The following is a 23,436-nucleotide window of genomic DNA, read 5'->3' on the forward strand; positions in this document are numbered from 1 at the left end:
CTCACTTTTGTATAGTGGAAAGTTCAGCTTGCATTAATAGTTCTGTGGGGGAGTCAAGACGGCGATATTTATTAAAAATAATTCTAATCGCTTTCTTTTGCGCGCTCTCCAATTTTGCTGTGTACTGTTTACGGAAGGTACACAACATACTATTCCATAATCCAGTATAGAGCAAAATAGTGACAGGTATGCTAAGCGTTTAGTATCTATTGATGCGGATCTGAGCGAGCGTTTTAACGAGTATAGAACTGCTAGTGATTTATTAACATTATTTGTTACCTGCTTGTCCCATTTAAGATCTGATGAAATAATGACGCCTAAATATTTATATTCTTCTACTTTCTTTAACATCTGTCCTTGTAAATAATATGGGTAGTTCATAGGCGCTCTTTTATTCGTCACTGTCATACAAACAGTTTTTTTCTGTGTTTCTGTGTCTACCACGCTTGGCACCGTTGTGTTATATTTTCAAGTGCACTGTTTAAGGTTATCTGGTCATCACTACAAGGTCATCCTTGTAGATAACGCAGTCATCTGCAAACATTCTCACTGTGGCCTTAGTATTCATGTGTAAATCATTGATGAAAAGAAGCAAGAGGACAGGAGGTAAAACGGCTCCTTGTGGGACGCCAGATCGCCATCGGCACAATCCATCGGCACGCCAGATCGCCATCGGCACAATCCAAAGAGTAATCTTTGAAACATACATATTGACGTCGACCTGCAAGAAAACTTTTCATCCACTTGGTGATGTTGTTATCACCGAGGTAGTGGATAAGTTTCTGAAGTACCTTTGGAGAGTAACTCGATCGAATGCTTCAGATAGATCTAGGAATTTCATATCCGTTTGACAGCATTTGTCCATGGTAAGCGCTAAGTCGTGGATTGTCTCAATCAATTGAATAGTAGTAGACGATCCTTTTTTAAAGCCATGCTGGTTAGGGCCAATTCAACGATTTTTTTCTACGAATGACATTATGTGTTTTAGGATTATATGTTCGAGGATTTTGCCCGCCGTAAAAGTAAGCGAGATTGGTCGGTAATTTGCTGTGCTGCTAAGGTCACCGTAAATATGTATAGGGATAACCTTAGAAATATTCCATTTCACCGGAACTTCACCCATTTCCAATGACTTTACAAAAATAACCAGCAAGAACTTGGACATCCATTCCGCGTAGCGCTTCAAAAATGCATTTGGTATGTTGTCAGAACCGCAGGATTTTTTTGGGTCTACTTCAAGCAAGAGGGAAAGAATTTCCGATTCGGTTAAAATTAAGTCGTCTAGTTTTGCAGTGTAGCTAGGAAGAGATTTGAGGTTTTGTTGTTTACCGTTGTCTTGTGTAAATACTGAAATAAATATTCATTGAACTCTGTAGCCTTTGCCATAGCTTCAGTTGGTGTTGGATTACTGGTCTGATGTGACTTCGAATGAAGATATCGCCAAAACTTAGACGGAGATGTTTTGATAAAATTCCTTAAGGTTACATTCATGTATTCATCTTTTGCCCTTTTTACGGCTGACTTTAGTGCCAGGGAGTGTTCGCGTATTTTTGTAGTGTGGCCTGGTATCGGTAGTTTATTTCGCAGTTTCCTTATTCAGGCAATTTTTCGTTTTAGTTGTATTATGTTTCTTGTTACCGAAGGGTTTGTCTTACCTACTGGTTTGATCTCTGTGAGAATACATTTCGATAAGCAGTGCTGAATGATTCTTTCAAATGTTGACTATAATCCTTCTACTGAATCTGTAGCATGATTCGAGAACAATCTAAAAGTGGAGTAAGAGTGACCTAGATAATCAAGACCGCTCACGTCGTCGGCATTCGCCCAGTCGAAAATTTGTCTACTCCCTTTTTGGGTATGGAGGTGCACCTAACAGTAAAGAACATTTACTAGCTTTGTGGTCCGATATGCCGTCGACAACTTCCCATGAAACACTGTCTCCTGCGATAGCATCACTTACAAACGTCACAAAACGTCACAAAAGGGCTGACAGTATCAATAAAGAAGAAAAAGAACGTCAAATCGAGTACATTCTTGCCTTTTGCAGTAACGCGTGTTGGGTCTCGTATCATTTGTCTAAGGCCAACAATAAAACATAAATCAAGCAGTGTTCTGCGTCAATTATATCAACAATGTTATCAAGGGAGTCTCTGCTATACTAGCAAGGCTAAAATCCACCGTGAGTATGAGCTTTGTAGTATGTTTAAAAAGATTTTCCATATAATTTGCTAGCACGTGTAGCATGTCATGGGAAGTATTAGGGGCTGGTACATGGTGCCTAAAAAGAGGGAGGATTTATATGTCATGATTTTGCACCAAAGTGCTTCAGCATCAGCCATTTCCGGCATAGGTGTGACGTAAATATCTTCCCTTATCAAAATTGTTACGCCACCACCGTGAAAGGACCTATCTTTGCGCATGACAGTATAACCCGGAGGGACGATATTGCTGCTTGAAACATCAGGAGAAAGCCATGTTTCGGTTATTCTTACAATATGTGGTCCATGTTCTGTAATATATCCCTCAAGTTTTGTGCTTTTCTTCACGACAATTCTGGCATTTATGTTCACTATCACTAGGCTGGAGGGCATTTCATGTTTAGTCGGTTTTTCTTCTCTCGGACGGTAGGTTTCTTTCCCACGGGCACTCAGGCTCTTTTATGTTCGTCGCAGACGTATACTTGGCCATTGATTTCAATCTTGTCGTACACAAGTGTAATTTTTTCGCGCCTATCTCGGTTGCTCTTGCCACTGTTCCGTAGTTTTTTTTTTCGGATGTTACGCACACGGATAGAAAAATCGTCACCCACAGATATGTTTGAATTGTTTAGCTTGGAGCAGTTCTTCATTATGTTCGCCTTGTCCTCGTTGACCAAGTCTTCGCGTTGACACTAGGTTGAGCGTTTCATTTATTTCGTTTTTTTTTGCTTTCACAATATGCATAACACAAATGAAAGCGCCCCATCCACTTGTTATGTAATTAATACTAATATGCAAAAAAGTTAAATACATAATAAATTAAAATTTGTTAATAAACTGAAGCTTCTCATCAGGATAAAATCATCCAAAAGGCTGTTATGGCTAACGAGAAGCATCTTCTAAAACACGGTAAATCACAAACTACAGCTTTCAGACAATGAAGTCACAATTTTTTCCTTTTCTCATTATGAGCGTCTTCCTTTCAAAGCATGTCTAAAAAAGTTTGAGTAGTGGTAGCTGATAGTTTCAATCTACGGCAGCCGAAACTTTCTCGTAAATTTACTCACAGGCACTGACAGACCCGCATATACGTCACCCTCCCTGTAATGACCCCAAGAAGAGGTTTGAGAGTATCAAATCTGTAAATAAATAAAGAAAATAAATAAACAAAAATATCATTACCAAAAGAGATGCTGTCATAGAAGAACGGGCGCCTACTTATCTCCGCACTATAGTCTTTCAGTTTCGATTTCGCTGCACAGAAAACCAACAGAACTGAGAGGGTTGCTATGGCATACATCCAGCACTTTGCGATGTCTAGGGTCACTTTTCTGCGGCAGTGTATTGCTGGGATAATACATTGCGGCGGACAAGCAGAACAAGATTGGCCTTAAGAGCAGTGAAGGACTCCTTAAGACTTCTAGAAAGTGTGTACGCTACGCGAATAACCACAGCTTATTAAGTTCTCTTCATGACTATACAGCATGTATAGCAGTAGAGCATATATTATTTAAGTATCTAGGTATGGTTTGTCTCTATATTTCAATTTCAACAGAAAGCTTTAAAAAAGCCGCTTACGTGAGAGGCAGTAGGTGAGCGTGTAAAATGGCAGCTTAGCATCGAGTATCTTAACACAGCTGCGGTCGTGGGGGTAATTTAGGTAAATAATATATCCAATAAAAGTTATTGCCAATATATAAAAAACGAAACAGAAAGGTGTTTTGGTTTAGCGCGTAGTGATTGTCACTGTAAGGAAAGTGTTGTGTCAAGGCGAAATCATTCACCCAGCAAGACCTGTAGGCAAGACAAGCACAACAAGACAAGGCCCGTAGGAAACGTCTACCTTGCAGAAGCCCTGGAATTAAAAGCGCACGGAAGCTTGAAATAACTGGTCAGTAGTCGAGGTAACCAATAGACATTAATTATACATTATTGGGTAAAGAAAATTCAGGGAAGAAATCAATAGAATTAGGTTCGTGACAGGCTTAGGTTACTATACAAGGTAGACGCAGATGGCATATGAAAAAAAATAAAAAAAGAAGATATCGATTAAATTGTAGACTAGTATATGCAGGTATATATTACCTAATCAGATTAAGCAGGCTTGGTGACTATTTGTCATCACCCATTTTTGAAGGGGATGACAATAATCAGCATCACCATCATTGTTATCAAGAAATTAAATCGGCTTGGACGCAGGTGTGACTGTGTTGGAACTGGTCCGCCTGTACATCAACCGGTCATCGCCTATCAGGACGAAGATCGAAGGTCGCATCACCATCACGAGCGGTTCGGGACTTCGGAGACCTGCCGCACTTCTGCCTGGGTTCTTAGTGGTGGGCCTGCTCCAACTTGGGCAAGCGTCTGTCGGTGGCATGCGCTGACAGGCACTTCCTTGGAGTCGTAATAGGCTAGCAAGCTGCTGTTGCTTTGTTTTCATGTATTAAAAGTTAACGACTTATTTTAATAGAAATAATAAAATAGGAATCATTTGGAAACTGACAGTAAAATATATCTCGTAATGCATAAAAGAGAATGAGAACTTGAGCCCTTTCGTGGTTGTATTATATATTTATTTGATTTATGGTAGATTTTTCTTTCAATCAATCCAAAAGTGAGCTTTATTTAAACAAGTCAAGTAATGTGTACAAAAATAGTTGGACCAATAGCCTATGTGGCTAGTAGCTGGTCCAGTACACAAAAGTACATATGCAGGTCAACCAAATACATATCTGCTCAATGAGTAAGAACATTTTTTACACGAACAAGTACCTTTTTTTAAGGAAGAGCTATTATGTTTGGCTAGACAAGAAGAAGCGTTTACATACAAGATCAAAATTTCTGGCTACTTTTATTTCCACGGGCACAGTGTTCCAAGTTATAGCGCCAAAGAGCCCTATTAATTGTTCACCGTATACATTGCTGCAATAAGGAAAGTTTAAGTTAAAGTTAGTTGCTTGTCTGGTGTTTGCACGTGGGAAGTTAAATATGGTGTTGGGTAAGGGAAAAGTGGTGTTCAGTATTTTGTGAACTAAACAAGTGAACTTATAATTTCTTAACGCTGGGAAAGAAAGACTACGAAGGTCAGTAAACAGAACGCTACTTGGGTGATGAACAGAGGAAAATGTTATTACTCTTAGGGCGCGTTTTTGCAACTGCACTATAGGTGGTAAATAAGTTTTATATGTTAGGCCCCATATTACACAACCATAGCTCATGTGGGTATGAAACAAATGAAAGTATATGCAACGAAGCAAAGTGCGAGGAAAATATTGCCGGGCACGGGCCATTGTGTAACAGCTGAAAGCGAGTTTTTTACAGACAACGCTAATTTGTTCTCTCCAGTGCAAGATGCTGTCTAACGACATCGCATCCAAGATGTCGCACTCACGCTGGTTGTTATTACAGCCTACGATAACGCTGATGGTATCGTCCATGTGTCTTCGCCCGGATCGACAACCGCCTGCCGACCTGCTGCTGCCGCCTGCCAATTCGCATCGACGATTGCTGACTTCAGCTCATCACCCGCCAGTTACAGGTGAATCCAAGTGGTCCACCTGGCAACGCAGGATTACTTCATGTGCGTTCACGGCGGCTGAGGTGGCCGAAGCAGGATATAAAGGACAGCTGGCTGGCTCCCACTTCGAGCACGACATCGCATCCAAGATGTCGCACTCACGCTGGTTGTTATTACAGGTCCTGCTGCCGATTTTCCTGGGCCGGCCATGGTCTGTTTCTTCGATGCAACCGGTCCCGATGACACCCATCGGTGAATGGCACAGCGATACAAGCTCCCCCTGGCTCGGCGCACTTTCGTCAACGGACTGCGGTCTATCAACACCGTTTTTTGCCACTTCACCTCTGCTGGATGCTCCGCCACTTCTGGACGCCGCGGTTTTTTCCGTCTGGCAACGTGGGACTGAGTCAGCTGAGCGGGCAGTACAAAAGTGCGCGCATTCCAACGCCGCCATGGGCCACGGCACTGGCACTGCGATCCTGCGCTCACCGCTGATGTTTGTACAGGTTAGCTACTATGACGCTTATTCCTATCGTGACGATGATGTCTGTCTTTTAGCAGTGTCGTGGCCACCCCATGTTTTGAAAAGTGTTCGCGCTTGTGCATCGTATCTGTTGTGCCTGCTTGTTCTGGATGGTGATGTCGAGCTAAACCCTGGACCCATGACCAAGGCTCAAGAGGAAAAGCTAGACCTTGTGGCTGGCTCTATCTTGCGTGTTGAAGCTAGTAATTCTGCGCTGCAAGAATCTGTTAACAAGGTGCTTCATATGCACGTTGAGTTAAAGAATGATTTAGAAAGACTGACAAAGCGTGTCCTTGATCTAGAGCAGATAGTTGCAGCGGCCCCATGTGCTCAGTCCATCACGAGCAGTGACAACGGTCTCGTAGGCGTACAGGAAAAAATTGACGACCTCGAAAATCGCTCAAGGCGGTCTAACGTTCTCTTTTATGGATTAACAGATTCGGCGAGGTCTGAAACTTGGGAAGAGTCAGAACGACTCGTAAGTAATTTCTGTACCGAAAAACTTGGGCTTACCGTGACGTCGATTTCGAGAGCACATCGTGTGGGCCGCTTTTCGTCTGAGAAGAAGCGGCCTATCATAGCCAAATTTTTCAATGAAAAAGAAGTTGAATTGGTTCTGAGCCGCGGCCATAAGTTGAAGAACACTAACTTCAGCATCTCGCGAGATTACTCGGAAGCAGTTCGCGAAAAGCGACGGAAACTTCTCCAGTTCTCGAGAACTATGAAGAAAGACGGAGACCAAGTGCGTCTGGTTTTCAACAAACTGCACTTGAACAACGAAGTTTACGAGTGGAACACCAATGAAGGCCAGGCTGTTCTTGTTTCTCGGCGCAGGGATCAATGATGTTCCTCCTCCTTTGTTTCATTAAGCTCAGTTTCATCTACTGGATCACCCGTAAAATTGCACTCTAGCACTGATAACAAATTTCTCTTTTTATACACCAACGCTAGAAGTGTTATCGCTAATGGTATTGCACTCTCATCGCTCATCGATTCATTCCAGGCTTCTTTAGTGTTACTTACCGAGACCTGGCTTAACAACACCATACACGATAACAATATCTTTACGAGTGAATCCACTTTCAAGTTTTTTCGATGTGATAGGCAACAGCGTAGAGGGGGCGGTGTGCTCATCGCGATAAAGGAAGAATTCATCGCCGCACCCATCATTATCGATTCTTTTCTGGAATGTATTTGGATTTCCCTGAAGGGTGCTGCATTTGGTGCGATAATTGGCGTTTTTTATCGCCCACCCGACATGTCTGGCGCGTTTTCCGAAGAGTATCATCGAGTGTTGAGCGAGGTGTGCGCGCATTTTCCGAGGTCGGTGATAATCATATTTGGCGATTTCAATTTTCCTAATATAGATTGGTCGACGCTCTCCGTATCGGACACGGATGCGGCCGCGCATACCTTTCTCGGCACTTGTCTTGACTTTTCATTAACCCAACTTATTAGTCAACCAACACGATCCACTGAAACTTCTGCCAATATACTAGACTTAATCTTAACTAATAATCCGGATATATTATCCGACATAACTCATGAAGCAGGCATCGCTGACCATGATGTCATAACTGGATGCATTAACTTTTGCGTGAGCAAAAGAATAATTACCAAAAAGAAAATAAGGTGTTACGGTAAAGCCAATTTCGACGCAATTAACAATGAATTAACCACATTTTCAGGTCAATTTCTGCATGATTTTCATTCCCGTTCCATTGAACAGAATTGGGTCCTGTTTAAGGCCACCCTCAGTTCACTCATTGACACCTACATTCCTGTGTTATCCATTTCCTACAAAAGCAGTTCTCCATGGTTTACTAACAAGCTTCGGCGGCTTAATAACAAAAAGAAAAGACTTTACAGGCAGGCTAAGCTGACTGGTGTAGCGAGTGCTCAAGATAAACACAAAGCATGTGAAAAGGCTTATAAGGCATTACTAAAATCCACTCGCAAAAACTTTTTTTCTCATGATTTACCATCCATGCTAAAAACTAATACTCGTCACTTTTGGCGTGTGGTGAACCCTGCAATTCGCACTGACATCATTCTTACTGATTCTTTTGGTGTTCCCATCAGCGATTCAGATTGCGCTCAACTTCTTAATGATACGTTTGTAACAATTTTCACTCATGAAAACATTAACTCATTGCCAACTTTAAAGACATTAGTGGGAATCACAATGCATGAGGTTGACATCAGTGAGGCTGGTGTTTTATCTCTACTAACCAATCTTAAAATGTCATCTAGTGCCGACCATCTAGGTTTCAACAATAAAATTTTAAAGAATACATCGCATAGTATTTGTCCTCTGTTAACAGCTCTATTTTCCCAGTCACTATCAACTGGTGGTATTCCTAATGACTGGCGCATTGCTAAAATAATACCCATTTTCAAATCAGGTGATCGCGCTTCTCCCCTTAATTATCGTCCCATCTCCTTAACCAGCACTATTTGTAAATTACTCGAACATATCATACACAGTCAAGTAATCAACTTCCTTGAAGACCATAACATTATTTTTAAGCATCAGCACGGTTTTCGCAAGGGCTACTCATGTGACACACAACTTGCCGGATTTATTAACGACATACATGCACTAATAGACGCCGGGTTCCAAGTTGACGCAATATTTTTAGATTTTTCTAAGGCATTTGACCGTGTTCCACACCATAGGTTGGTACTTAAACTTTCACAGCTTAACATTCACCCTACTATAATTGCATGGATCACCGATTTTCTCTCATCTAGAATTCAGTTTACATCAGTTAACAATTCTAACTCATGTTATGCTGATGTTACGTCTGGAGTTCCACAAGGCAGCGTACTTGGTCCTTTACTCTTTCTAATTTATATTAATGATTTACCCAGTTGCGTTTCATCTAAAATCAGACTATTTGCAGACGATTGTGTAGTTTACCGATGTGTAACAAATAACACCGATAGCCACTTACTACAAACTGACCTGGACGCAATAAGTGCATGGTGTTCTAATTGGTTAATGCCATTAAATATTTCCAAAACTAAACTCATGTCTTTCACCAATAGGCCACGAATTCTAACCACCTACTCCCTTGATAACAACCCTGTGGAACTCGCAACTACTTACAAGTACCTTGGCATCAATCTTCAATCAAACTTATCATGGAATAATCATATTAACCTTACCCTTGCCTCTTCAAATCGTACTCTCGGACTTATTAAACATAACTTAAAAGAAGCCCCAATGCATGTTAAAAAACTAGCATACACAACATTAATCCGTCCTAAACTAGAATACGCGTCTGCCATCTGGGATCCCGAACAAACGTATATCATAAGTAACATCGAAGCCTTGCAGAACCGGGCTGCGCGATTTATATTTTCAGATTATTCACGTTACACCAGCGTCACCGCGTTAAAGAATAAAGCTGACTTGGACAACTTAGCACTTCGCCGTACAATTTCTCGCCTAACACTTTTCCATAAGCTTTATCACCATCCATCACTTCACGATGATTTCTTTCAGTCACCAACAGTTATTTTTCCACGCCGTGACCATCCATACAAAGTCAAACGCATTAACTGCCAGTCATCCCATCATGCATCTTCGTTCTTACCACGCACAATAACTGAATGGAACGCCTTACCATCAGTCATTGCCACGGAACCAGACTTGACTAAGTTTCAACATTTAATTCGCTCACGACTTGTCGACTAATCGTATTATTATTCTTTTTTGGGACTTTTACAGTGTTTTTCGATATTTGTTGGTGTTTTTTAGTGCAGTTGCCTTATGTTCTCCTAATATGTACTAATGTTTTCTCTGTAATAATTGTGACCTAATTATCTTGTATGTTAACTATGTTTCACTGTATTATTACTTCTGTTAACCTCTCTTGTTTTTAGTATGTACAAACTACAACCAGTGCTTGTGATTGACCCCCCCCCCATGTAATACCCTCGTAATGAGGGCCTTTGGGGGTATTTTGAATAAATAAAATAAATAAAGTAACACCTAAATATTTAAATGAATGAACACAATCCTGAGTTCGGTTCGCTAGAGTCAAAGTGAGCTCACTGTAGTCTAGTATTTTCCTGTTAGAGTGAAATATGATACACTTTGTTTTATCAGTATTGAGGGCTAGTCTACTTTCTGAAAACCATTTAGCTACTTTTAGCAGTTCAGCAGATATGGTGTCTTGCAATGACGAAAGGGAGTCCCCTGAGTAAACTAAGGCGGAATCGTCAGCGAACATCAAAACTTTTGACAGGTTAAGTGCGCCTGGTAAATCATTTATATATAATGAAAACAGAATAGGGCCTAAAACCAAGCCTTGCGGTACACCGCATACGATATCTGTGAAAGCAGCATGACGTTTGTTAATTACCACTTGTTGCCTTCGTGCCTTGACGTAGCTGTTGATGAATTGAAGCGCGTTCCCAACGATACCATAAGATTCCAGTTTTACTAACAGTATGGAGTGACAGATCGTATCGAATGCCTTTCTTATATCAAGAAAGATTCACACAGCAATGTTATTCTTGTAAAAAGAAGAGTTAAGCGATTGCGAAAGTGTTAAGACTGCGGTTGATGTAGATCTACCTGCAACAAAGCCATGCTGCTGCGGGCAGATAACGTTATTGCTTACAAGAAATGCATTTAAGTGCAGCACAATGAGCTTTTCGAATAGTGTGTTAGCTACACTAAGAATTGAAATAGGTCTATAACTACTCGGATGGTTCGGATCACCAATTTTGTATACAGAGATAAGCTTTGACACTTTTGGTATATTTGGGTAAACATTTCTTTTTATCGCATGGTTAAACACGTGACAAAGGGCCACACATAGGACATCAATATTGTTTTTCAAGATCTTAACTTGAATGCCGTCAAGTCCGGATACCTTATTAACCGAGAATTTGCCTACGATACTTTTTATTTCCTCAAGAGTTATTTCACGAAACGGAACATCACTGTCGACGCTTCTCTGGATCCTGGTTGTGGGAATTGAAAATACGGACTGCTTAGATATATTGTCACAAATTTTTGAGAAATAATCATTGAAGTCATTAGCGATCTGAGGGGACGGAGTTTCTGGAGTAGCATACTGTTTGTCCTGTAATCCTACTACATCTCTTACTATTTTCCATATTTGCCTTCCATTGCCATTTAGTCGTATAATCAATTTCGTATAATAGACCTTCTTTGATTTGCGAATTAGTATAACTGATTTGTTTCGAAAAAAATTAAACTGGCTTTTGTAGTAGTTAGTTTTGTTATGTTTTAATTTATTATAATAGCAGTCTTCCCTTTTCAGTAGAGCAAGTATGGACTCATTCATCCACGGACAAATGGCGTAATCATAGCTGTGTCGTAAACCGTACTGCGATTCTTCTATCGCATTTGTAATGCAGTCAATAATGTTTTGACATTCCGTGTGAATGTTGTCATTGTAGAGGTTATCAAAATCTGTAGTGTGTAAGATTCTGCGTACACGTGGATAGTTAAGCCTTGTCGAATAATTATGGTGCGTTTGGCGAAAAGAATGCAAACAATCCCGAGGCAGAAACAAAAATATTGGACAATGATCAGCAATTGTCGTGTCATAAACACCTGCCCGTACATCGACATCAATATTGCACAAAATATGAATGATGAGAGTTGAATACATGTTGCGAATACGAGTGGGGGATGAAATCACATTTTTAGGATTAAAGGACTGTAGATAAATATGTATTCATAGCAGTCATCTCTAGACAAGTCGATGTTCATGTCACCACAAATAATAATTGGATTGCGGACATGTATTAGAGGGTCAATAACAGTTTCCATCACAGAGATGAAATTATTAATACATGAGCTCGGAGGACGATAAACTACGCCTATAACAACACCGAATTCAAGTTTCACAAAAAGGGTGTCGACACTTTGGTTGCTGTACGAACTGTTAACGAGGCATTGAAACCCGAGCCTGCGGCTCATAAAAAGTGCGACGCCACCGCCACGTGCTGTACTTTCTCTAGGTTGCGATAGCATCGTGTATCCAGGTATTTTTTTATTTTTTCATCCCTTCTTAGCCATGTTCCTGTTATCGCGATGATGCCGTAAGAAAACAAGTGTTGCGATATGTAGGTTAAAATACGTCTAGATTTCTGTTATTACTACGGATGGTTGCAGTGAAGTAAGGACAAGAAATCATGTCCTTTCCATGTTTCTTCAATATCTGCTAAAGTCTTCATTTCTCTGTCTTTTTTTTACGCTTACTGCACCTGAGCAAGGTACTCTGCGCATGTCACCTGCAGTACACGCGAATTTTCTGTTTTGCGCATGAGGATCTTCCCATCAGACAGCCAACTGAATTTCCAGTTATGTTCCCTCTTTGCACTCAGCGCTTTGCCCAACAATACCTTGTTCGCTGGACACAGGTGTTCATTAATAAAAATTGGAGAAATATCCTTAAAGCCAAGAAGAGACGTGTTTATTCTGTGTTTTTTAGCCGCTTTAAGGACTCTGTTCCGGACCTTACGGGACACAAACCGAACTACGACATTTTGTTTCGCCTTGTCTCTTGTGGGAACCCGATGAATTACCTCTATGTCTGAATCCTGGATTTCAGATTCGACACAGACAGCAATAGCTTTCATGGTTGCGGCAAGGTTTTCATGTGGAGCCACATAAATGCCTTTCACTTCCAAATTGTTTTTGCGACTGTGCTGCTGCAGGTCGACCAGTTCTTTCTTAATTTCTTTCAAATCTTTTGAAAGGCGGGTGTTCTCATTCGTAATTTCCTTATTCCTGGCTTTGACTTCAACAAGTTCCTTCCTTATTTCTACGATTTCTGTCTTGAACGTATCAAATTTTTCATGAATGAATTCCATGCCCTTCCTCACGTAATTGATCTCCGTTTCTATGACTTTTTTATTTCGGCGTGCTGCTCATCGAGCCAACCTGACAAATCTGCAAGCGCCTTAGCTACTTCCTTCACAGTCGAAGGTGGCTTATCAGACATTATTTTGGCAATAGACGGAGCAATCCAGAAGCCTAAGTGTTGTATCTAATACGAAGTAGGTAGTTACTGACGTACCTGCGTAGAACAAGCAAGCGGTTACTTGTTACTCCCTCGTGTTACTGGGTACTCCCTCCTTCCTAAGGGCTGCCCCTTCTTCCGCCGGGGCAGCCCTTAGGAAGGAGGGAAATCAACTTTATTCAGGTCCTGCAGACCACGAGAGCTTTGGGCTCTCATGGAGTGGGCGTCTCCTACGACGGAACCAGGAGGCTGAGTTTCCTGGCGGCGTCGAGGACCTGCTAGACGGCCCAGAATTGGGGAGCGAGTTCTTCGCTCCGGATTGCTTCTTCAAACTTGCGCTTGTCCTGTACGTAGTTTACGTGAGCTTGTGAGCACGACCAGAGTAAATGATATAGGTTAAGGGATGTATTGCAATTGGTGCCATGAGACTTGTCGTAGAGCTCAGGCATGTAATGGTGTAATCTGTTTTGAGTGGGGTATGTGTCTGTTTGTAGCATTCTGAGTGTAACCCCTTGAGCTCGAGTGAGCGTGCGGTGTGGCGTGCTATACTGTCTGCGTTGTAGATAGTAGTGTTTAGTGATTTCATTGTATGTAGTGGGCGCGTCCTTATTCTCCGAGTGGTTGGGTGAAGCCGCGCGGTCTGTAAGCGCGCGCGCAGCCTCGTGTGCCGCCTCGTTAAGGTTGGGGACGTCGCCGATCTTTGGTCCTAAGTGTGCCGGGAACCAGTATATGAAGTGGTTCTTAATCCCTTTCTTTGAAACAATTCTGAGAGCCTGTGCTCAGACCGTGCCCTTTTGGAATGCTCTGATAGCGGCTATGGAGTCGCTGTAGATATAAGAAAGATTGTCGTCGGTGAGCGCAACAGTGATCGCAACCTGTTCGGCCTGTTCAGGCTTCCTTGCAATTGGCTGCATATCTTGTGGATCCACGGCCGTCCACAACCACCACTGCGAAAGCTTTGTTTCCTGTGTATGCCGCCGCGTCCACAAAAGCTGAGCGTTCACGGTTCGCCAAGGCTTGGTTAAGAAGGAATTGTCCTCTCGCTTGTCGTCTGCCCCTGTTGTTTTCGGGGTTTACGTTTCTGGGTATAGGGCGGACCATGATCTTGGCTTGGATGTCCCGTAGGAGGTCCGCAAAATCTTTTCCTATGTCTCCTTGTGCAAAGCCTAGCTTCTCTAGGATCGTGCGCCCCGGAGGCGTCGTCGAAAGCCTAGCAAGCTGGGCGCGCTGCTGGGCTTCGGCAATTTCTTCCAGGGTGTTGTGCATGCCCAGGTGCCCCAGCTTCTCGTTGCTGGTGCTGGTTGTAATGCCGAGGGCTTGCTTGGTGACCTTTCTGATTTGGACATTCAGTCTGTCTCTTTCAGATCGTGTCCAATTGAGCGTTGCCGCATCGTATGCGAAGTGACAGGTGACGAACGCGTGTATGAGTTTGATGAGATTATGTTCCTTGAGGCCCCTGCGTCTATTGGCAATTCTTCTAATGAGCCCAATAGCGCTGTTGGTTTTGGTGATGAGCTTCTGAACCGTAGAAGCATTGACGTCTTTAGTCTCTACGATCATATCCAGGACTCTGATTTTGTTGACGCACGGTATGGCTTTCCCGAAGTGGTTCGTACGGTAATGTCTTGATTATAATCGAAGTCTGACGAGTATGGCCAGCGGCCCTTCTGCGTGGGTCTGCGTACGAGCAGCTGCGACTTGGTAGGCGAGCATCTGAGTCCTGTGGGAATTAGAAATTCTTCTATGGCGTTCACTGCTTCTTGCAAGATGTCCTGCACCATGCCCGGGGTTCCTTTGGACACCCACATGGTGATGTCATCTGCGTATATGGTATGCTCGAGCCCGTGGATCTGCCGTAGTTTCTCACCGAGTCCCGCCATGGCAAGGTTGAAAAGCATAAGGGAGATGACCGAGCCTTGGGGAGTGCCCCTGCTCCCCAGCGAGAGAGTCTCCGTGGAGAGGTCGGCAAATCGGAGCGTAGCCATCCTGTTACCCAAGAATTACTTGATGTACGAGTGCAACCTAGCTCCGAGGTTGAGTTTGGAAATGGTGTCCACAATGTATTGATGAGAGAGGTTGTCGAACGCTTTCTCTAGATCCAACCCAAGAATGGCCTTGGCGTTTCTAATGGGGTCATCAATGATTTGGTGCTTGATTAAAATCATGGTGTCTTTGAGTTGATAGACCGGGTCTAAATCCGATGAGGGTGTGTGGTAACAGTACCTTGGTTTCGAGGAATCTGGAGATTCTGTTCTGAATGGCGTGTTCCACCGCCTTACCCACGCACGACGTGAGTGATATGGGTCTGAGGTTCTCGACGCCCGAGGGCTTGTTGGACTTTGGAATGAGAGCCGTGGTGGCGTTCTTCCATTCCGGTGGGACCCTGCCAGAAGCCCAGACCTGATTGATTTGATCCGCTAGGAACCGGACGGAGTCTTCGTCCAAGTTACGAAGGGCCTTGTTACTAACACCGTCCGGACCTGGGGCCGATGTGCCATTCAAGTTTTGAAGGACGGTCCTGATTGCTTCCAGGGTGAAGGGTTAATCGAGGTCGGGTTTGTCAGCTCCCGTGAACGGGAACCGGATGCCTCGGCCTCGTTTTCGTGGCTGCTCGAGAGTGGCATGTATCTTTCGGCAAGTTTTGCCATAAATTCCTGCTCGTTGGAGTTTTTGAGTTCACGTTTTGCTATCTTGTCAGCCGCCTTGGTCTGGGAGCTCCTGGTTTGACCTTTGTTAAGAAGGTGTTTGAGTAGGTTCCAAGTTTTTCCATATGTCACGCTGCCATCGGCCCTTGCACATACTTCGCCCCATTGTTGGTTGGAGAGTACTACACAGTGGTGCTCAATGCCCTTGTTCAGTAATGCAATCTTTTTCCTAAGTCTTCTATTGAGTCTCTGGGTACGCCATCTCTGCCGTATGGATCTTTTCGCTTCCAGCATGTGAGCGAGCTTAGCGTCCATCCCGATTGTCTGGACATCTATTTCTATTTCCTTGGTCGCGTTGCGGGCGTACTCCTTTAGTTCTTGCGTCCACTGTTCTAGTGTAGCGGGCTTGTCGGTACGTTCCTTTCTTATCTGTCTAAACGCATCCCAATCCGTGTATCTCCACTTTCGTAGTGGTTTCAAGGCGATTGCTATTGACGTTTCCACAATGTAATGGTCGCTGCCGAGGTCGTCGCCGGTATTATGCCAGGTGGCCCCCTCGGTGTTGAGAACGAATGTGAGGTCTGGGGTGGTGTCCCTCGAGACCGAGTTGCCGATCCTGGTAGGGTAGAGCGCGGACGTGATAAGGTTGAGGCCCATCTCTTCCGCATCGGTGCAAGATTTCTGCCTTTGGCGCTGGTGACGCCGTAGCCCCATTCTACGTTTGAGGCTTTGAAATCTCCGGCAATAATCAGTGGGTTGTCCCCGCCTTTGTCCCTGGCCTTCTTCAACAGTCTTCTGAAACTTTGCGTTCTGAGGTTCGGGCTGCTGTACATGTTCAGTGCTAGTATGCTCTTAGCCTTCTTGCCTTTGGGAAAGACTTCGATGAACAAGTGCTCGCATTTGCTGTCCGGATTACTTCTGTCAATTTCGGCCCACGCGAGCCTGTTACTGACAGACGTCGCTACGCCGCTGCAGGCTTTTGTTGGTGGAACGGCAATTGTTTTATATCCCGAAAGTGTTGGTGTGTCGGTGTTGGTCTTTTGAATGAGTATGATGTCCGGCTTGTCTGTAGTGTGTCTGATGTGCTGTTGCAAGACCGATTTCTTGTTGCGGAACCCGCGACAATTCCATTGCCAGATTATAAGCTTGCCTTGATTGTTCGTTTGCGCTTGGTGCCTTTCGGCTGGTTCTTGCTTATTTGCCTTCTCCATTTTTACTTTCCACTATGGTTGCGGACTTTACCGCCATTTTGGGTGTGACGATATTGCTTGTTGCAGTGTTCCTTCTGACCATGGGGGAGGCAGGGGAGCTGACCGGTGCCGTGGAGTGAGTAAAGACGGTCCTTTCGAGGCCCTCGATCCTGGCACCGAAGCCCTTCGCCATCACTTATACCCTGCTCGTTAGGCCATCGACCGCCTCTACTAGTCTGTCGTGCCCCTTCTTTAGTGACTCGACATCGAATTGTAGTCGACCTAGGGTACTAAGGATCTTGTCCAATTTACCGTCTATGTCCTTGGCAGTCGTGTCGCATTCCGTGGTCTTGGCCTTGCGTTTCTTGGTGGCTGGTGTGCCCGCGGGTGGGCTTTGACTAGTCGTTTCTGATTCCGCTACGCTGGAGGGATTCGGACTGGGTGAAGTGTCCATGTGCATGTCCTGTGTCTGTGCAGTTGGTGAGCTAATTTGCGTTTTAAGCTATCTATTCTCGTAAGCCAATTCTGTCATTGTGCGTCTGAGTGGAGCGTTTTCGTGCTCGAGTGCTTTGATTCTCTCCAAGATGTCTTTGTGTACATTATTCTCTGGCCGCGCTTGCAAGCTCACCTGTGATTGGTCCCTCAGTGGCCCGGAGTTAGTGGGCAGCGTCCCTGCCGTTGCCGAGGCCTGGTATCCCGTTGTCGCCTTGACTCGCTGGGCCCAGCTGTCAGCTCCGGCCGCGGGTGCGAAGCGCACGCCCGAGGTGGAGCGACCCCTGCTTCCAGGTGGGCGGGAGCGGCTCCTGCGACCTCTGCTGGCCGATCGGGATCCCGAGCTCCCTCTGGATCTGGAGCGTGCTCTGGGCTCGCGATGTCCGTCTGGGTGCTGCGCCGCACCTGCGCCGTTCAGCCTTAAGAGACTCGTCGCTTTTTCTCGAAGTTTCTTGGACGCAATGGTTGCCTGCTTGTTCTCGATTCTTCGCTTGCGTACCACGTAGGGGACCTGGTATCTGCTCTTGCATTCCTTGCTGGCCGCTGTACGATGACTTGCACTCGACCTGGCGCTCTGCTGCTAGCAAGCTTCACAACGACGTGGTGGCGAGTCATGATCCCGGGGCTGTCTGGCGATTTCAACTGCCTAGAACAAGCAAGCGGTTACTTGTCGATCGACCCTGTGGCTGTCTGGTTTGCTCCGCTATATAAAATGATGTTCCAAAGATAGAATAGATAACATGATCGCTTTTACTGTGAGGCAAGCAGTTCTACGTTGCAGAGCGCATTTATGTTTTTTTCCCTTTCCCTTGCGCAGCACGTTGGCTGAAAGGTGATCGCAGCAATTTCACTAGAGGCCCACAGTGGTTTCACTCTAGAGTATTCCTTTCATTCAATTTAGCACAAATATATGGTGAGAAGTGGTGCATTTACTTTGTGTCTTGACGACGCTGCGCCTAAAGTCTGCACAAGCATGAGTGGCGGAACTAAGAAATTCAGTGCAGTTCAGTTTTATTACCTTAAAGGCTCCTTTCTGGGGAGGGTGGGGGGGGCAATATACAAGGGGTGTTTTTTTTTGTTTATATAAGGAACGAGCAAGGAAGATTAATTAACATTCAAGATCATCGCTAACACAGTCTTGAAAAGTAGGTGTTAAAGCCATGATGGCGATATCCCGGGGAAGGCCGTTCCAGTCTGTAGCTGCTCGATACAAGAACGAGGCGGAAAAAGTAGTAGTACGCTATGATGGGCTCGCAACATGAAATGGATGACTGGTGTGGTGAGACATGCGCGTTGCTGCTGTTGTATAAGGTGATTGATTTAGTGAAGAAATCAATAATTTATGTCAAAGGGCGAGACTGGCACTGCGGCGAGGCAACGAAAGTGGCTGTAATTGGCATGAAATGCTGATGTCATACTAGCATGAAGAGTGAATGAATCTAGTGGAGTGACATTGAACTGCTTCTAACGCATTTAATAAACATGGTTGGTGCAGGCTCCAGACGACATATGACTATTCTAATCTTGGTCTGATGAGTGACTTATGCGCGAACCGTTTTACATTTGGGGGGGGGGGGGAAGCGGAAATGGCGCTTTAAAAAACCGAGCATTTTGTTTGATTCTGAAATTACGTTCCTTATGTGGGTACGCCATGATAAATCATTAGACCAAGTTACTCCTGTATATTTATAAAATGGTACTAATTCGATTGGGGTGTTAGATGGAAAATTGCAAGCGATGCGGACTATGGCAACGAGAAAAGTACACACGTTTTCATTTAGTAGGATATAGGGACCTCAGCCAGTTGTCACACCAATAAGGTACGCTGTTAATATTTTCCTGAATAGTAAGTTGATCATGAACGTGACTAATAGTGTGGTAAGTGACACAGTCGTCGGCGAACATTCGAATACTGCAGGAAAGATGCTCGGGTAAATCGTTAATATATATTAGGAATAAAACAGGGCCGAGGACCGTTCCTTGCGACACGCCTGATGTGACCGGAAGGGTGTTAGGCAGTTGGCTATTAATAAAGATTTATCGAGAACAATTTGTAAGAAATTTTTCATTCCATTGAAGAATGTTACGATGTAGGTTGAGCTGTGAAAGTTTTAGTAAAAGATGGCAGTGTGCAACTTTATCGAAAGCTTTCGCGTAATCTAGAAAGATGGCATGAGTCTGCATGTTAGGGTCAAGGTTAGTGTGCACGTCGCGAAGGAAAAGCGGTAATTGTGTTTCGCAGGGGAGGCCCTCACGAAAGTCGCGTTGTGAAGGGTGGAAGAAATTGCATGAGTTCAAAAAGTTCATAATTTGTGAATATACGGCATGTTCCATAACTTCAAAGGGTACACTATTTGATGAAATGGGGCGATAATTTAAGGTTGAGTTTCTCTTACTTGTTTTGTACACTGGAATGACCTTCCCCGTTTCGCAGTCATCTGGAATGATTCCCGAGGAGAGTGACTGTGAAAATATCGGAGATAAATATTGGGCACAAAGTAATTTTACATTTCGCAGTAGTTTTGAATTAATCAGGTCCAAACCAGTTGATGAAGATATTTTCACATCAGCAATAATAGATACAATGCCTTCTTTGAAAAATGTGAGAGATGGCATGGATGCTTCTATGTTAAAAGACCACCGTGATGGCACATCAAGTTCTCTAGTAAAGACAGATGTGAATGCGTTGATAAATATTTCGCCGCACGCATTGTCAGTGGCAGGTTCGTGACAGTCGTTAAAGGGACACTAAAGTAAAAATGGTTTCTTTTGAATCAGTAAATTACCGTTCTACAATACCAAAAACACCACTCTTACAACGATAAAACGTTTGGTAAGCCAGAAAAAGCGCAAGAACGAAATACGGGTGGCGACGCATACTTTAGTTCCCGCACCTGTGGACACTGACTTCTTGGATTTTGATGGAGTGTTGTATGACCTACTAATTATATTGCTACGGAACAGCTACCACAGTGTGACTGCACTGAGGAGAAATAAGACGACGTGGCCCCGCTTGATATAGCGTCGCCATCTTTGCCACCGTTCGTCTACGTGTAAATATATTGTAAATAGGCTGTAGTTCCCATTTGAAAGCAGCCACTTTTCAGCATTTAGAAGCAAAGTGACTGGATTGATCTATAATCAGAAAAACTCAGTGCCCTTCCACTCTATGAAGAAGGATGACCAGCGAAGCTGTGTATCTGGGCCCCTTAAAGGCAAACTGGACCACCACCGCTGGTCGGGCCGCCATTGCACTATCTTCGTGATCGGCGCATGTATGGGGAGTTTTACGTCTACACACAGACACGATCTTGAGGTAACTAGCCCTTAACAGTTTCGCTGTAACATACATTACGTCTCTATGTTTCTTAATTAATTAATACACTACAGCAGCTGTGTGTCCACAATACATGGATGAGTTAATCCAGGCACACTACGAACGCCTGTCCAAAACTAAAACAGGTAGGCAAATATGGGATCGCCTAGGTATAAGGTATCATACCCAAGATGGCGCCAAAGTAGATATGCCCGGACACATCAGAGACAAAATAACCATCCTTCCAATAACCAAGAATGTACATCCCACCCACCATCAGGGTAGACGGGGAGCAGTGCACGCAATATACAGAAGAAATTCGGTAACAGCAAATACACTGCATTTGTAGACGCAGCTGGTACAGACAAAAGCGTGCGTACACAGCAGTGGGGATAAATTACGAGGGAAAATTCACGATGAACGCTACAGTCAACGCGCTACGCGCAGAAACCACAGAGGAAATAGCTATCGCGCTAGCCATAGCACAAGCAAAGGCGGGCATAATCATCGGTGATTTTGAAAATGAAACAAAACTTCGCCAATGGTTGAATCACCCCAGAGACACAAGGACCCCTAAAATTAGCTAATAACTACGACGAACGTGTCGATGTCATCTGGACACCCGCTCACACACTTGCCAGACGGTAGCCATGAGGCGGCGCACGGCGTGGGTCGAGAGCTTACGCACCGAGCCTCGGTTAGCCTCGCCTCAACGACTACCGATGAGTGGGAGTGGGAATATCGAATGACCAAATTTCACGAAATTACGCAACACCATAGATTGCAGAGGCGCACATTCCCACCGCCGCACCAGAAATATAAGCAAAATTCAGTCTGTCCAACGGCGGCAGTTACAGACCAGATCCTATCCGAGTCCAGCTACCATGCCCCTAATACGCCCAGATATATACACGACTGACAAGTGCAGAAATTGCGACTCTAGAGCCACCCTGGAGACTACCCTATGGGAATGTACGACTATAATACAGGATAACGGTGATGCAGGCTCAAACAGCGATAGCCTCCGCGCGAGCTGGGAGTCTGCGTTGCTCAGCTCGGACCTGCAGCACCAACTCTGGGCCGTCCAGCGAGTCAAGCAAGCCACCAATGGACAACAACTTTTGGTCGAAACCTAGGCGGGGTCCTGACCCACCCCACCAAATCGCAGGGCACTCAATAGGTTATTTCAATGAATGATGAATTAAGGACGACGAAGCACGCGGCAGCAGTGGCGCGTCCGCGCGGTAGCGCCGAGGGGCGCCAACGAGCCAGCTGTGGAAGAAGGCGACGATGCTGGAGCCAATCCTGGTGGTGATAGTTTTGTGTCTATACATTGGACATTATCCTGCGGAACTAGCGCCTAACAGCTTCGCTGTGAACATCGGAAGGAACGACGCTGCCCTTTGTTGTTGGACTTCTTGTTTCATAAGGAATTTACCGCTTTAGAAGAAATTCACTGACGATTAGCATACTGCCGCGAAATTTGAGGGCAGATCTATTTGTGTTTTCATTTCGCGATGCATTCGCTGATGCAGACGATCTGTCCCGTGCGGCACGCTGCAGATGAAGCGAAGTGCGGTACGACTGCCTCCCTAATCTGGAGATCGCGAAAGCCAGCACGTGGGCGAAGCATGGGCGCGATTGAGAGCAGCCACGGCCGACAGACCTCCCAGACAACGCGCACTATTCTGGCGCCCTCTCGTAGCGATCGCCGACGCACTACGCTTTTCTTCTCACGCCCTCGCCATACCCTCTTCCGCTTTCCGCGCCTCTCGTGGTCCCGCTGCACCCTCGTCTCTTCTTTGCTCCTCGCGTCTTTCATCCCAAGCTGGCCTCTGAGTTCACTTTCACTTATTGCAGTGCTCGTTCACTCGGTTACGCCACCGCCGACACTCGCCGCAGTAACAGGCACTGTGCTCTAAGAGGTTTATTGTGCGCCTCAATTACTGTGATTCCACGATGACTCCAGTGATAGCTCCTTAAAAATTAAAATGCTCTTTAAAGACGGTTGTGGGTTCTTTGTTCAGCCTAAGCGCTGCAGCGACTGAAATAGGCATTAGTACACATGATGTGTGCACCACACGGACAAAAAATTGTCTAATACAGCTCTGCAACCAAGAGATGTTCATAAATTTACCTCTTGTAAGATGAAAGGGGAAAAATATACGGAGTTGATATATTGCTTCATCTAATTTTATTTCAGCCTCGGGATGGCCGGTCATCACAAGGTGGCCATGCAGTATGCGGCCAACTTTGAAAACGCGTGAACGGCTTGCTTCGCGACGATCCCAGACGCGGAAGCAGAGGACTATGGAGCCCCGCTCACAGCGGTCGCTGCGTTTGCGCGATACTCATTTCGACGCTTCGCCGTGCTCCCTCACGGGTTGCAGAATCAAGCGTCTTGCCTTTCTTGAGATCTCTATCATCTTACAGGTTGCCGCTGCCCGCAGGCGGTGGCGCCGAGCGGACGCCACGCGCGCCGGTGTTCTCTCTAACAGTGGACCGCTGTACAACCCACTTAGCTGATGCAGTACACGTCTAC

The 23,436-nt window shown here is 44.8% G+C and overlaps 1 protein-coding gene across 7 annotated transcripts in view; it reads left to right on the forward strand.

The window, feature by feature from the left end:
- Positions 1 to 4,701, forward strand: part of LOC135914802 (protein 5NUC-like) — a 348,591-nt gene extending 343,890 nt beyond the window's left edge. For all 7 annotated transcript variants that reach the window (XM_070538301.1, XM_070538303.1, XM_070538307.1 and 4 more), the window contains one exon: positions 4,398 to 4,701. In XM_070538301.1, coding sequence (XP_070394402.1) covers positions 4,398 to 4,605 — 208 coding nt within the window. In that variant the 3' untranslated portion in view covers positions 4,606 to 4,701. The remainder of the gene's footprint in view (positions 1 to 4,397) is intronic.
- The last annotated feature ends 18,735 nt before the right edge of the window (positions 4,702 to 23,436 follow it).

Source organism: Dermacentor albipictus, chromosome 5, assembly GCF_038994185.2.
Source record: "Dermacentor albipictus isolate Rhodes 1998 colony chromosome 5, USDA_Dalb.pri_finalv2, whole genome shotgun sequence".
NCBI classification, from domain to species: domain Eukaryota; kingdom Metazoa; phylum Arthropoda; class Arachnida; order Ixodida; family Ixodidae; genus Dermacentor; species Dermacentor albipictus.